A 13,855-nucleotide genomic window follows, 5' to 3' on the forward strand; every position below is an offset into this window, starting at 1 on the left:
CATCCAGTGTGTTCTGTCCTGGGCTGTCCTCTGGACTCCATAGAGGAGGTGGGTGAGAGGAGGATGTTAGCCCAGCTGACATCTATCATGGACAATCCCTCTCACCCCCTGCATGAGACTGTGGGGTCCCTGAGCAGCTCCTTCAGCAGCAGACTGAGACTCCCACCCTGCAGGACGGAGGGCTACCGCAGGTCCTTCATCCCATCTGCAATCAGACTGTTTAACACCAGCACTGCTGTGTCCCGTTAATCATCTGTTCTCATCTGTCATTCCACTACATGGAAGTTACTATGTGACTTGGCACATTCACAAATAACTATTGAATCTGAATCGCACTGTTCTTCATACTGTGTATGTTTGTTTAAATAACTTAGTGCAATTTTATCCGTGCAATAACATACCTTACTATCTATTTATCAGATAGAAGTGTATATGGCAAGCCGTTCAGGAAATAATATATGGAATGAAGTCTGAATATATTGAATGAAACTCGATATATATGGAATATATTCAGACTTTCATACCATATATATCAAGTTTAATTCAATATATTCAGACTTCATTCCATATATATTGACTTTCATTCAATATATTCAGACTTTATTCCATATATATCGAGTTTCATTCAATATATTCAGACTTCATTCAATATATATCGAGTTTCATTCAATATATTCAGACTTCATTCCATATATATCGACTTTCATTCAATATATTCAGACTTCATTCCATATATATCGACTTTCATTCAATATATTCAGACTTTATTTCATATATATCGACTTTCATTCAATATATTCAGACTTCATTCCATATATATCGACTTTCATTCAATATATTCAGACTTCATTCAAGATATTAATTTCCTGAACAGCTTGCCATAAGTGTACATAGTGTGTATACATCTGTAATAGTTGTCATATTTTATTTTATTTATTTTATTTATTTTATTTATTTTATTTATTTTATTTATTTTATATTATTTTATTCTATTTTACCTTGTCATTGCTATTATTATTGTTATTATATTTTTTAACTATGTGAGTACATTGTTGTATTCCCCTGTCCCGTGTTGTAAGCTGCTGTAACAAAAGAATTTCCCCCAATGGGGGACCAATAAAGTATATCTTATCTTATCTATTTGTTTTTCTTTTAAATGGTTAACTTTGCTCACTGTCTGTTAAAAATGTCCAGCCCAGCTCATGTCCTTAGTCTGAAAATCCGTCTCGACCAAATATTGAATAGAACAGCCCTGGTCTACATAATATGCGGTCTATGGTGTCGCCATAGGGTGTCGCTCGGAAGTCGGACGGACTTCACCAGCCAGTTACCGGCACGTCCGCGAGTCACGTGGTACTCGGGTACTACCCCGTGACGTCATCATTGTGCGACCATCCCTGACAGACAGAGCTCCATGTGAATACCAAAGTTATCCCTAAATACCGGTAAGTCTTATGTCATTAGGATGGGTTATTGCGCTGTAGTGTTAGTGTATAATCTACTCTTGCAAACAGAGCTCGTGCAAAGAGAAGAACTGTTCCACTGTGAGGTGAGCGGCGTTATAGCCTCTCTACTTCACGCGACAAGGTCAGGATTTAACGTTACGTGACTGACTCTAGATATCTCTGGAAGAACCCCTGCGATTTATATGATCCTTATAGTGTGACAGGTGTTCTGTCAGTAACAGATACAGATTAATCAGTGATCTCAGCCTGGTAAGATTAATGTTACAGGGCATTTAGATTAGTGTCTGCTTTCTGGGTTACACAATGTGGTTATTTTGATGAAGATTGTTTAAATGAATGTGAATTTGTCACAGTATTTTGCTGTAGCTGTATAAAACTGACCAAATGAAGGTTCAGCTGATTCCCTAAACCTGTTTTCAAACTCTCACTTCATTTCAGGTTGGATGCACTATGGTGGCCTCGTCTGCTGAATTGTGACACACCTTCTCTTTCCTCTCCTACCTGTGGCCACTATCCTGTCTCTGAGGGGTTATGGCGAGCCGCCTCTTGGGCAGATATGCCCGTCTGCTCTGCAGGGCCTCCTCTAAAGCTTCAGCTACTGCTGCCCGCCTGCCTCCACCTGTGGCAGGGGCTGCAGTTGTGCAGAAGGCTCATGGCTGGCAGTGGGTCACAGAGAGGTCAATGTGTGAGGGAAGGACAATAGAGAAGGAAGATACTATTGCAGACATGCCTGCACGCACACAGCTGGATGAGCTGGTAGACAAAGCAGTGGAGCCAGAGAGCATCCTTGAGGCCTGGGAACAGAATGGAGGTAATGGTCATCAGGCTGCAAATGCCCTGATAAAGTGGACTCAGTTGATGTTAAGGATGAAGAGCAAATTTAAAGAACAACCATTGGAACTGAGAACAGACCCAAGGCTACTGGATATAATGGACACTGTATCAAAAGAGGTAACAAAGCCAAATACAGAGATACATTTGCAAAGTGACAGACAAGTGCTTGAGTCTGCCTTCTAACAATTAATCACTGTTTCTCATTGTTTACTTCCAGGTCGGTTCAGTGTGGAACAGCAGTCTAGTGACAGTCTTGCGAGCTCTCTGGAGTATGCAACTTCCCAGCACCAATCCAGTGCTTAGTTCGGTCCAGACTGAGGTTCTATGGAGAATCCGAAGGCTATCCTACAAGCAGCTAGGCTTCCTGGCAGACTGGGGGGCAAACAGGAAAGCGCAGCAGGATGTGGCCATAGTGAATGCTGCATTAAAACAGCTTGAACTGCGATGGACTGAAATTGCTGAAGCTAAAACTATCAGTGTACTGATTTCCAAAGGACGGCGCATGTCACCTACCCTGTTAGACAGACTTGAAGACAAGGTATGAGAATTACAAAACATACAAGACTATCTTACACAAAGTAATCGGCTTGGTACCAAACAAAACTAGATCAGGAAGAGTATACTGTAGTATGATCTGCTGTCTCTGAATGGTTGAAGAGCATATAGTGAGAAAAAGTGAAACTTCTTTTGACACGTCTATCAACAACACGCCCTCAATCTACCCTAAATTTGTTAACTCATTGATTCTCTTACCAAACTGTGATTGGTTAGAGGATCAATTAGAGGATAGATTGTCATGATGAAATCCTTTATCTTTGTGTTTCAGGCTTTGGAGCTTGTGGAGAGCTTTACAGCTGAGGAGATCCGTAAAGTCTGTGTATCATTGGCAGCTCGGAGCCGCAGGTCCGTGCCACTGCTCAGAGGTCTGTCCTACCACCTCCTGCAGAAGCCTTCATCAGATTTCAGCACTCCACTGATAATGGACATGGCCTTTGCATACGGTATTAACACTTTTTATGCTACTACATTTATTAAAGGCATGCAGGAACCATATCCTATTTGCCAAGCCTTCCATATTGGTTTTAAATGTAACTCACCTTCTTTGCTTTGGATGAATCTTAAAGTTTCATTTCTTGTCTATGGAACTGCGCTCAGTTGCATTTCACTGCAGCTGACTGACTCAGTATGTAGAATGATGAGCTAGAGGTGTGTTGTCTGTTTATGCCAACACATAGTATCTGTACAGGAACAGAATATGTACTGGTCAGTTATACAGTTAGCGCAATTACGGCAGCTCATGCAGCACACTACAAAAGGACAAGAAGTGATGTAACAGAAAAGTCTGTTAGCAAGCTAATGAATGAACAATGATGTTAAATGGAGGGACTAGTTACAAGTAACACTCACAGGAGTTATCTCATTAACATTCACAAAAATGACAGTGCACTTTGAGTCTGTAAGGTGTGTATACAGACTTTAGTTTCATGCCCCTGTTACACCTTGTCTGCAGTTTCTAACGCACAGAGGCGGAATGACAGGGCGAAGCCATTCCTTCTCTTATCCACCATTGGGGGTCGTAACAGAGGCATAATGGGGGAATATTTATTTCATGTAACATGAAATCACATAATAGGATACCAGTATTAGGCCATTGCAGGGTTCGGTGTGTAAGTACAAAGGCGCAGTCACGGCACAACTTCGTGACAGCGCTTTTATGTAATTGTATTGTGTCAGTGTCTATTAATGCATAAAATCTGTACACAATGCTGTGCTCTGCAACTCGCCTTAGGCATGTTTCTTTTAAAAAAATATTTATTTGGGGTTTAAATCATAACAAAAATCACATGTTGATATAATTATATAATGATCAGTGCGATAAATAAATACAGAGCTCCATTATATGATATGACAGGGGACAGATAACAATATCACCAAGATAAAGGCGATACAGATGCTCTAAATTCGACATACACGTGGATTTCTGTTTCCTGATCTCAACATATTTACACTCGGGATGCACCGATCCTACTTTTTAGGTCCAGATACCGATACTGATACCGATACCCGGGCTTTGGTATCTGCTGATAACGATACTAGCTGATCCGATCCTGGTATTGATTTAACAATCTCTATTCCTTAATGTGAGGATAGAATCATGTTTTGGCAACTTCAAGCTTTTCTGACTTCATGGTAAACTGTACCTGGGTTCCAAGTGCTGAACCAGAGGTTGGAATCCCTTCATTTCAAGGATCCGGAACAATTAAATCCAATAACTTGTCAGTTTTTTCACATTTTGAATCCATTAATAGAAGGTTTCTTGCTTCTTTGCAGTAGGCTACAGATCACATAAACTTCTTTCTTTGGGCTTCCATTATATTTTTCAGTGCGACTGCCATCCGTTGAAACATTACCGCTGCACATGTTGCAAGTTTCCAGCGGAGTTTTTAGCAAAAGACGCGTGACATGCACCTAAACTGCAGAGCTTCTGTAGTTATCCTCCATCATGCTCCACCGGGCAAAAATGCACAGACCGGAGACACACATGGCTGTTGTAAACACAGAAAAGCATAGAAATGAGATGAATAGATCTGCCATATGGATCGGCACTATATATCGGCCCTTTGTCACCGATATCCGATCTAGCTTTTTGAGTCCGATCTAGCCGATATCCGATACCAGGATCGGATTGGTGCATCCCTAATTTACACCGTTCTATCCGCATCACAGTTCATGGTCTTAATCCTTACCAACATTTACTCTCAGAAATTCCATAAAGCCCCCCTATATACAGTTCTGCTCATAAGTTTACATACCCTGGCAGAATTTATGGTTTCTTGGGTAGTTTCTGTAGTTTTTATGATTTAAAAAGTGTAAACACAGTTGTTTGATAAAAATGTTGCTTCACCCAACCACTAACCATGAGTGGAAAAAAAGTTTTTCTCTTATCGTTCACATTCTCTCAAAAAATCACACATTCCGCCAGGGTATGTAAACTTATGAGCACAACTGTATCTTCAAAATCGTCCGGTTTACCTTTTGTAACGTATCAAGTCAAGTCAAGTCAACTTCAGAATCAGAATCAGAATCAGCTTTATTCACCAGGTATGCTTGAACACACAAGAAATTTGACTTTAGTAAACTGTGCTCTCTTTGTACAAGGCATAAGAATAGGAATAAGAATAAGAACTACAATAAAAAATAAAATAAAAATATAATAACAATAACCCTAGCTATAAATACAAGAAACAACAAATAGGCTTGACTAATATGTACAGGCTACAATAATATGATAAATTGCAGTTTTTATATATGCTGTATTTATAAAGCACATTTAAAAAACAACCGCAGTTGGCCAAAGTGCTGTACAAGCTTAAAAACACAATCAATAAAAACAGATATTAAAAAAACAATAGATAACAAGAAAAAAGCCACAATAAATTTAAACAAAAAATAAAATGTAGGATGTCTTGCTCAATAGGTCTTAAAAGCCAGTGCGAACGTATGTACGTTTTTCCATAGCAACACATGCTGATAAATCTTTAAGATATTCATTCATACTTGGTTTGTTCACATTTTTACACCCTAGCGCAATCACCCTTTTAGCTTGTAAAAGCCATATGTTTATAAGGGTACACTCACTCTTCTTATGCAGGTCTCTTTATGTGTACATAATATAACTGAGAGAGATCGCCCTTGATTCAGATTCAGATTCAGACAACTTTATTGATCCCAAGAAGGGCCATTCATTTATAGCTTACCATTCAACATTTAACATCTACAACACATCCATCGTATATACATGCTACAAGTCACAAGTCAAGCACATGGGACCAGAGGGTCTGTGGTGTGGAGAGCAGGCATAAGTTAAGTCATGAATGACTTGAGTCATGAATACAAATAGATACACAAGTCTTACGTCATGGCAAGTGGGATAAAAGCATTAAAAACTCTGTTACACATTCAGAGATCAGATACACTTTAAAGCAGGCATAAGAAACGACTTGAGGGAAAGTCACCACTATCAGGGGCCCAGATATCCTGTCTGTCTTATGCATCTCTTCATGTGTGTACAATTTTTCAAGCCATTATTAGTTGAAGTTGTTTTTTAGCTAACTGTGCTAGGCTGGTGCCAACAACTCTAATGGGTAAAAGTGTGCAGTGAAACGCTAGAAAAATGTCAGCCTTGTCTTTCAGTGACACCCTACATTATATCAACTGTCAGCTTTGTTTTTGCGCCTCTCTAGGGAAGCTGAATTTCAACCACTCTCAGGTGTTTCAGAGGATGGCTGCAGAGTTGTTACCCAGAGTTCCTGAGCTCAGCTCCACTGACGTCACACGCTGCGCCAAATCCCTCGGCTTCCTCAAATGGCTCCACTTGCCTTTATTTGAGGCCTTTGCTGAAGTCAGTCATAGTCCTCATACCAACTTAATCACAGTGACTTTGAAAAGTTCTTTACATCATATTAATCTCATTCTTAATTAGTTTTTGTTTTTTCATTGCATAACTCTGTACTTTCTTCATCAGCACTACACAGCTACCAGTGAGGCGTACAGCACTCTTCAGCTCTGTAATCTGCTCATGACTTTTGGAAGAGTCAACTTTCAGCCCAGTAAAGGAGAGGAGTTTTACACCAAGGTACTAATGATACCAAGAGTCTTTCTTTGGACTCTCAATGTTGCCTCTGCTCCCTGTCTTAAATTGATTCTCTGGGGTTGTATTTTCTTTTTGAAGGTTCACTCAGCACTGGAAGACTTTCTCTCCGGCCTGGAGCCTTTCTTGCAGACGGATGTGGTTTGGTCTCTGTGTGTGTTACAGCAGGCCAAGCCTCATTACCTCATCCCACTCACCCAGCAGAGCCACGCTACCAAACTGTCAGGTAAGACGCAGTGCTGTAGGTGTTTATTCTCACTTTTCAACCTTGGAGTTTTGCACCTGCTCCTCTAAATAAGGTGAAGCTACTTAAAGTTGTTCATGTACTTTGTATAAATGTCCACCTCCAAGAGCTTTAGAAACTTTTCTGTAGGTAAAAGTAAAGAGGCCAAGAAACATGCAGGATGGCTGTGGTGGTGGTTGCGTCTACCAAACTAGACCAAGAGACACAGGGAATGGAAACCTTCTGAATAGAGATTAACTCAAGCTCGAAATGGAATATTGTAATATTTTAATATGTATATTTGTATTTACTTGAGCTGTAGCCCACAGTTATAAAAATTTAAAAATGAAATTCAACTTTCTTAGATAACTGATAGAAAATCATACATTTTTTCTTTATTTTCTCGATGCCCCTATAGTGGAAGTGTTATTTATGAAACATGGACTCTAGTCAGTCTGTTAGCACTCATTCTTTCTGTGTTGTATTCTCTGTCTATAGTGGGCAGCACAGCTCGAGCAGAGAACTACCATCAGAAGCTCCTCCACATCGCTGCTACTCTCCACCTAGAGCATCCAGACTCTTCGGATTCCCCGTCCTCCCTGGGTGACCTCCCTGTCTGGACCAGAACCTCCCCCCCCTCCCCAGTGCAGAGCAGTCTGAGAGAGGCTCTGCAGAGTTTTGTGGAGGGGAGGACAGGTGCCCTTCTCACTGGAATCGACACTGTGTATGGATGGACTATTGGTAAGGTCTTAAGTTATACTCCCAGATCACATACATTGATGCTTTTGGAGTTTCACAAGATTTTTACACTGAGAACTTCATTTATCAAATCTCTCTGTAAACCATGTTTTCACCATTGCTAATACATTTTATGAATAATAGACAACATTCACAATAAAAAAAAAGATAGCTATAAAGAAAACCAGCCCATTTACAAGTAGTATAGGTCCCAAAGTCATCATTTTGCCAGAGGCCATGTCACCTTAGATTAGTGCAATAGGAAGTGTCTCATGCCAGTCTCCAGTCCTGAGGATTTCCAGGTCAAGAAGAAAATCCTTTTGACAAAAGATTAAAACTCTCAACAGCCAGATAGTTCACAAGTGGCTTCCAAATGCTCATAGAGCATCTGTTCATTACCTTTCACCTCTGAGCTGGTCCTATCAGGAAGAAGTATTTTAATCTGTTTATTTGATAAGGACTGTGCAATTTAGCAAAGTCCCAATACAGAGTATTAACACTGACGTGTTGTACGGACAGGTCACATAGCTAACTTTCAACTCTTGTCTTTATTGGCCCTTACATTCACAGGTTAATTAGAGCATTCAGTATACATAAAAAAAATGATGAAATACATAAACCAAAGCATAACAGTGGATACGTTCTTAATACCAATATAGATTTATAATCCAAATACAGCAAGTTAAAACTACGAACAGCTTTACTTCGCTTGTAGTCAGCCTTTGACCCCTTTTATAAAACTTTTATATGTGGGATTTATTATATTATGATTGGTGATGTGTTCCAGAGTTCACAGCCCTTCACAAAGTTAGTACATTAAAGATCTCTTTCTACCACATACTGTCCAAGTAGATGTGAGGCAAGGCAAGGCAAGGCAGCTTTATTTGTATAGTGCATTTCATACACGAGGGCAACTCAATGTGCTTTACATTAAAACATTGAAAGCATTGGAAACATTCAGACAGGCATAAAAGAACACAATTAAAATGACAAATATAATAAAACAGAAAAGAAAAGGAAAATTAGAATATATTAAAAATTATATTAAAATGTGCATTTGAAGCAAGTTAAAATAAGCTAAGATAGGAAGGCAGTGGCAAATAAAAAAGTCTTAATCTTTGATTTAAAAGAGGTGAGAGTTGGAGCAGACCTACAGCTTTCAGGGAGTGTGTTCCAGATATGTGGAGCATAATGACTAAACGCTGCTTCACCATGTTTCGTTCTGACTCTACCTGGACTGAAAGCAGACCAGTATCTGATGACCTCAGAGGTTGAGGTGGTTCGTAAAGTAGTAGCAGATCAGCAATGTTTTTTGGGCCTAAACCATTCAGTGCTTTATAAACCATCAGCAGAATTTTAAAGTCTATTCTCTGACAGACAGGAAGCCAGTGTAGGGATCTAAGAACTGGAGTGATGTGATCTCATTTTTTGGTTCTTGTTAGGACTCGAGCAGCAGCATTCTGTATGAGGTCTTTGCCAGTTTTACAGAAATCCTCATCTTGGCCAAAAGGAGGAGTTTATCTGACAATTCAAATCAGAGTGTGGAGTGACAGTAGGGGGCCAATCAAATCAAAACAAAAAGTTCTTGATAGTTTTTTTTTCTAGACTTTAATTCCTTGACTCTACATTTTATAATATCTCAGACAGATTGGTGAAAACCTGGATGTGGCTCAATCTAATTTGAATGTGTAACAGTTCATCTAAGGAGTAATGTTCCCTCTGACTTTAGTCAAGAGAAGATTCAGTCTCTTGTCAACCTCTGTAAGTGAGAAAATGTTCTGTTGTGTCTTTCAGTCACAGCCTTTTTGTTCTCCTGACATGCCCTCTTCTTATCAGATGGTGAGCTGGTAGTGGATTGTGACAACAAACCAGTTGACATGTCACAGCTGAAAGCCCCTCATCTACCCAGCGGAGGAGGAAACCAGGCTTTACCCGCAGGGGCCCGACGGTGAGTCATACACGGTGAATCACACAGACTTGGGTTGTTTGAGACATATCTTTGTTTCACTTTTGCTCTAGTTGTCTGGAGTTACTGTTTCACTCTGTTTAACCCATTATTGTTTTTGTTTTTGTTTTAGAATTGCCTTCTTGGCTTGGGAGTTTCCAAACTTTGGCTCAAAGAGTAGAGAGCTTCTGGGACGGTTCATCATGATGAAGCGACATCTCCAGCTGGCTGGCTTCATCACAGTGGAGGTAGGGAAAGAGTGGAGATGGAATTACCTGTCTTTGTAGCAATGGCTGTGGCTGTGTTGTAGTTACTTCAAAGTCAAAAGCCTTTTTAACAGTGACCAAGTTAATTTCTCTACCTCTGCAAAAGGGTTTGACTGGCTGTAGCGTTACACATACAACTTCTACATAAAAGTGTGTTAGTGTGTAAAAGTTAAGCTATTAGGTACTGTTGTGAGTTCAAAGATGTTTGTTCAAAGATTGGCTACAGAGGCAGATCTATTTGAAAAATGAACTTGTGGTTTTGTTACTCCAAATTAAAAAAAAGAGTCCCAGACAAGCTAGCTTAGAGGAAATAAACTTGAACCAACTGAAATAAGTCTCTTTACAGCAAGCTGCTACCAGCAGTGAGTCATTTTTCAATGAACAGAGGCAGAGCTGCTGCTGCTGCTGTATCTCAGTCTGAGGCTTTGCAAACAATGGAGCTCATGTTTGAGAGTCAGATGGGTCCCACTGCAGACTGCAGTATAAATAGAGCTCCAGCCACAGCTCTTCATCTCCACATCTAGGCCAATCCAAACTCTCATTTCTCATACAAGACAAAGTCCTTTGCCATTTGTTGCCCCTCAGGTTTGCAGACCTGTATGATGTGTGAAGTGAAACATTTGCATTGTCTTCTTTTGAAATGTCTGTAAATATATGACAATGAAAATAGTTTTGTTGTTATGTTTCTTAAGAAAGTCTGACATGGCAAGGTCTTCAGTTCTTGTTAATGAGGTAATGAAATGCATTTTGTCTTCTTTCAGGTACCATATTATGAGTGGCTGGAGCTGAAGATTGAAAGGCAGAAGCTGGCGTACCTGAAGGATAAAATAGGAAAGGCTGTGGCCGAGGACATGGCTAAATGAGCCTATCGGTCTTCAGCGAAATTTGCAGACTCAGCTAAATCACAGCTTTTCCAACCAAATTGGACGACAGGGAATACGCGGGTACACCCACGCTCACACTCAGAGCAGAGCGGCATTGCAGAAAGGCACTCTCATACTCACTCTTTCAGATAAAAAATAATATATTTTTTGCTCTGGTTCCCTTGGCAACGTGTGGGGCTTTCCCTGTTTCCATGGTGAGGTTGAGCGAAGGGGTTTTGGAGGCAGAGAGACAGAAATAAACACATCAACGAGTCCTTCTATGGCGATGATATGATCCACAAGGAGTGACTTATCAAAACAGAAGCACCAGGGCTTTGCCCAATGTTAGCATGTGGATAGATCGAAGTAACTTAACTATCTCTGTGAATGTGTGTCATCTTGTGATGGAATAAATTGTTTTATTGCCATTTTTACTGTTTTTTCTTCATCACATTTTAAAAAGAAATTTCTATATGTTCTTTATCAGTTTGGATTTGTGAGTATTGTCCAGCAAGGGGTGTGATACATTAGAATATCAGTGGAGTGGTATTCATACAGAATATGTTTCATTTGACATCTTACAGCTAACGGCAGTCTCCATTATGCATGGGTGAATCATTATTTTAAGCAAACACTTATTGGATCAGAATAGTGCAGATATGATGAGGAGTCTTCTCAGAGCTTTGCAAACACATGTTCACTAGATTCTTCATTTTTATTTTTAACATTTCAATTTTGTTTGCAAGAGTAGGAAATGATGAAAAATGCATGTGTACTTTTAATTTCTTCAACAGAGCTACCCAACTCTATTTTATAGCACCACTCTTCTAAACATGAAGCCCAATGTGCTTTGTGCCAGAAATGACTAAAAAAAATGGACTTAAAAAATTACATTAAAAACAATGACATAAGGGACTTTGGGAGAAGTGTTCATAAAGCTAAGAAAACAAAAAAATGTATTAGATATGAGTAGTATGAAAACAATGATATGAACTTTGAGTAGGCCATGAAATTACCACAAATTAAAAGACAGAACAGTTAAAAAGAGGTTTTTATTTTCTTTCAAATTACTGAGAGGTCTAGCTAGTTTGATGATGAAGTTACAGAGTGAATGTTTGGAGGCATAAACACGGAAGGCTCTCCCACCAGCATTTGTGCAGGACACATGAGGAACATTTAGATCCATGAGGAACATCTAGATCCATGAGGAACATTTAGATCCATGAGGAACATCTAGATCCATGAGGAACATTTAGATCCATGAGGAACATTTGGACTGGTGGAAAGTTAAAGCGATATTTCAGTTTTTTTGAAGTGGGGTTGTATGAGTTTTAAATCACTAGCAATTGTCGGGACCACAACAGATGCTGCTCAGCTCGGCTCCTTTAATGAGAAATTGCAGGGAGAATTAGCACGCAAGCTAGGCTACCTCTGCAGACTGTGTCATTTCTGCCATGTAATTTAGCAATTTTTTTTAATGATTCCAACCTGAGCACTCACTTCAGTTTAGCTGTATGCTCTACTTGGTTTATTTTCTGCACTTTACTTTGCCGCCAGAAACGGTAGCCTAGCTTGCGTGCTGATTCTCATTAAAGGAGCCGAGCTGAGCAGCATCGGTTGTGGCCCAGACAATTACTAGTGATTTAAAACTCATACAACCCCACTTCAAAAAAACTGAAATATCCCTTTAAGATATATGTGAAACATTTGGACTCATGAGGAACCTTGAGACATATCAGAAACATTAACACTCATAAGGAACATTTAGACATGAAGATGGGTTAGACCCACAAGGACACTGAGAAGCAATAAACATTGAGAAACAAGAGGATAGTTTAAACCCATGAGTAATATTTTAACTCATAAAGAACACTAGGACTTATGAGGAACTTTGAGACATATCAGAAAAGTGAGACACAAAAGGAATATTTGGATGTTTGAGCAACAGTTAAACTCATGAGGACAGTGAGACAAATGGAATATTTGTCTTGTGAGGAATATTTAGACTCATGCAGAACATCTGGAGTCGTGAGGAAACGTCGTCAGATGTTGAATTTGAGGTATTTTCCAAATTCCCATGATACCTTTTTTTATGTAAAAGAGCAAGGATAGTGTTATCAGGAGACAGCAAGTGAAGGATCCTCAGACAAACACTTTACTGACCTTAAACTGCTTACACAACACCAAGGGCAGAGGCAGCGCTCTGACATCAGATGCTGTTGAGTGGCAGAGGGAAGAAAGCGAAAGTCTGCAGGCGAGTGCAGAGGAGAAACAGAAACTGAGAGGGAGCCAGAGGTTGATGCAGAGCCTCAGCTGCAAAGAAAAGAAACAGAAAATGAAAGATTGCAATGAATTGTTGCTTTGCTAAAACACTAATTGCCCCAGATTCATACTGCCTGTGTTGTTATATATTATTTTAAAGGCCTTATGGATCAATTGATGGACAAAGAGCCCAGCTTGCGCTTCCAAGTAATGAACTCCTCAGTCATATTATCACCTGCATGATTAGTTGGCAGTGTGCAGATGCAACCAGTATTTTCAAGCATAAGAAATGAACAGAAGATAAGGAAATACTCTTCTGCACAAGTTTTTCTCTGCAACGGTGTAGCTTTGCTCTGAGATGTTAATATGAGCCGTACAATATTCTGAAAAGTTGCAGCTCTACCTCTGCCTGAATCCTGAAAAAAGGTGCTGTGTGGAGCACACCTACATTCAGGTTTAAGCTCTGGCTTTATCAGCCACTATATCTCTTAAGGTCACTAGGATTGCACTGAGGCTATTATAGGGAATTATCCGGTGAAGTGGCGATCACTTCTGCTGAGCTGGCACATCTATTGGGAAGTTTTGGGTTGCCATGGAAACTACCCCT

At 39.8% G+C, this 13,855-nt stretch overlaps 1 protein-coding gene across 2 annotated transcripts; it reads left to right on the plus strand.

Moving 5' to 3' along the window:
• Positions 1–1,295: 1,295 nt before the first annotated feature.
• On the plus strand, positions 1,296–11,415 carry tbrg4 (transforming growth factor beta regulator 4). 2 transcript variants are annotated; one of them, XM_034697992.1, is made up of 11 exons: positions 1,296–1,445; positions 1,905–2,417; positions 2,518–2,838; positions 3,127–3,301; positions 6,545–6,702; positions 6,826–6,936; positions 7,033–7,177; positions 7,673–7,915; positions 9,749–9,860; positions 9,991–10,105; positions 10,885–11,415. In XM_034697992.1, the coding sequence occupies exons 2-11, from the start codon at positions 1,998–2,000 to the stop codon at positions 10,984–10,986; spliced, it is 1,902 nt and encodes a 633-aa protein (XP_034553883.1). In that variant the 5' UTR covers positions 1,296–1,445; positions 1,905–1,997; the 3' UTR covers positions 10,987–11,415. The 2 variants fall into 2 exon arrangements, with proteins under 2 accessions (XP_034553883.1, XP_034553884.1); XM_034697993.1 differs by lacking the exon at positions 1,296–1,445 and adding an exon at positions 1,586–1,715.
• The last annotated feature ends 2,440 nt before the right edge of the window (positions 11,416–13,855 follow it).

This window comes from Notolabrus celidotus, chromosome 12 (assembly GCF_009762535.1).
Source record: "Notolabrus celidotus isolate fNotCel1 chromosome 12, fNotCel1.pri, whole genome shotgun sequence".
NCBI classification, from domain to species: Eukaryota; Metazoa; Chordata; class Actinopteri; order Labriformes; family Labridae; genus Notolabrus; species Notolabrus celidotus.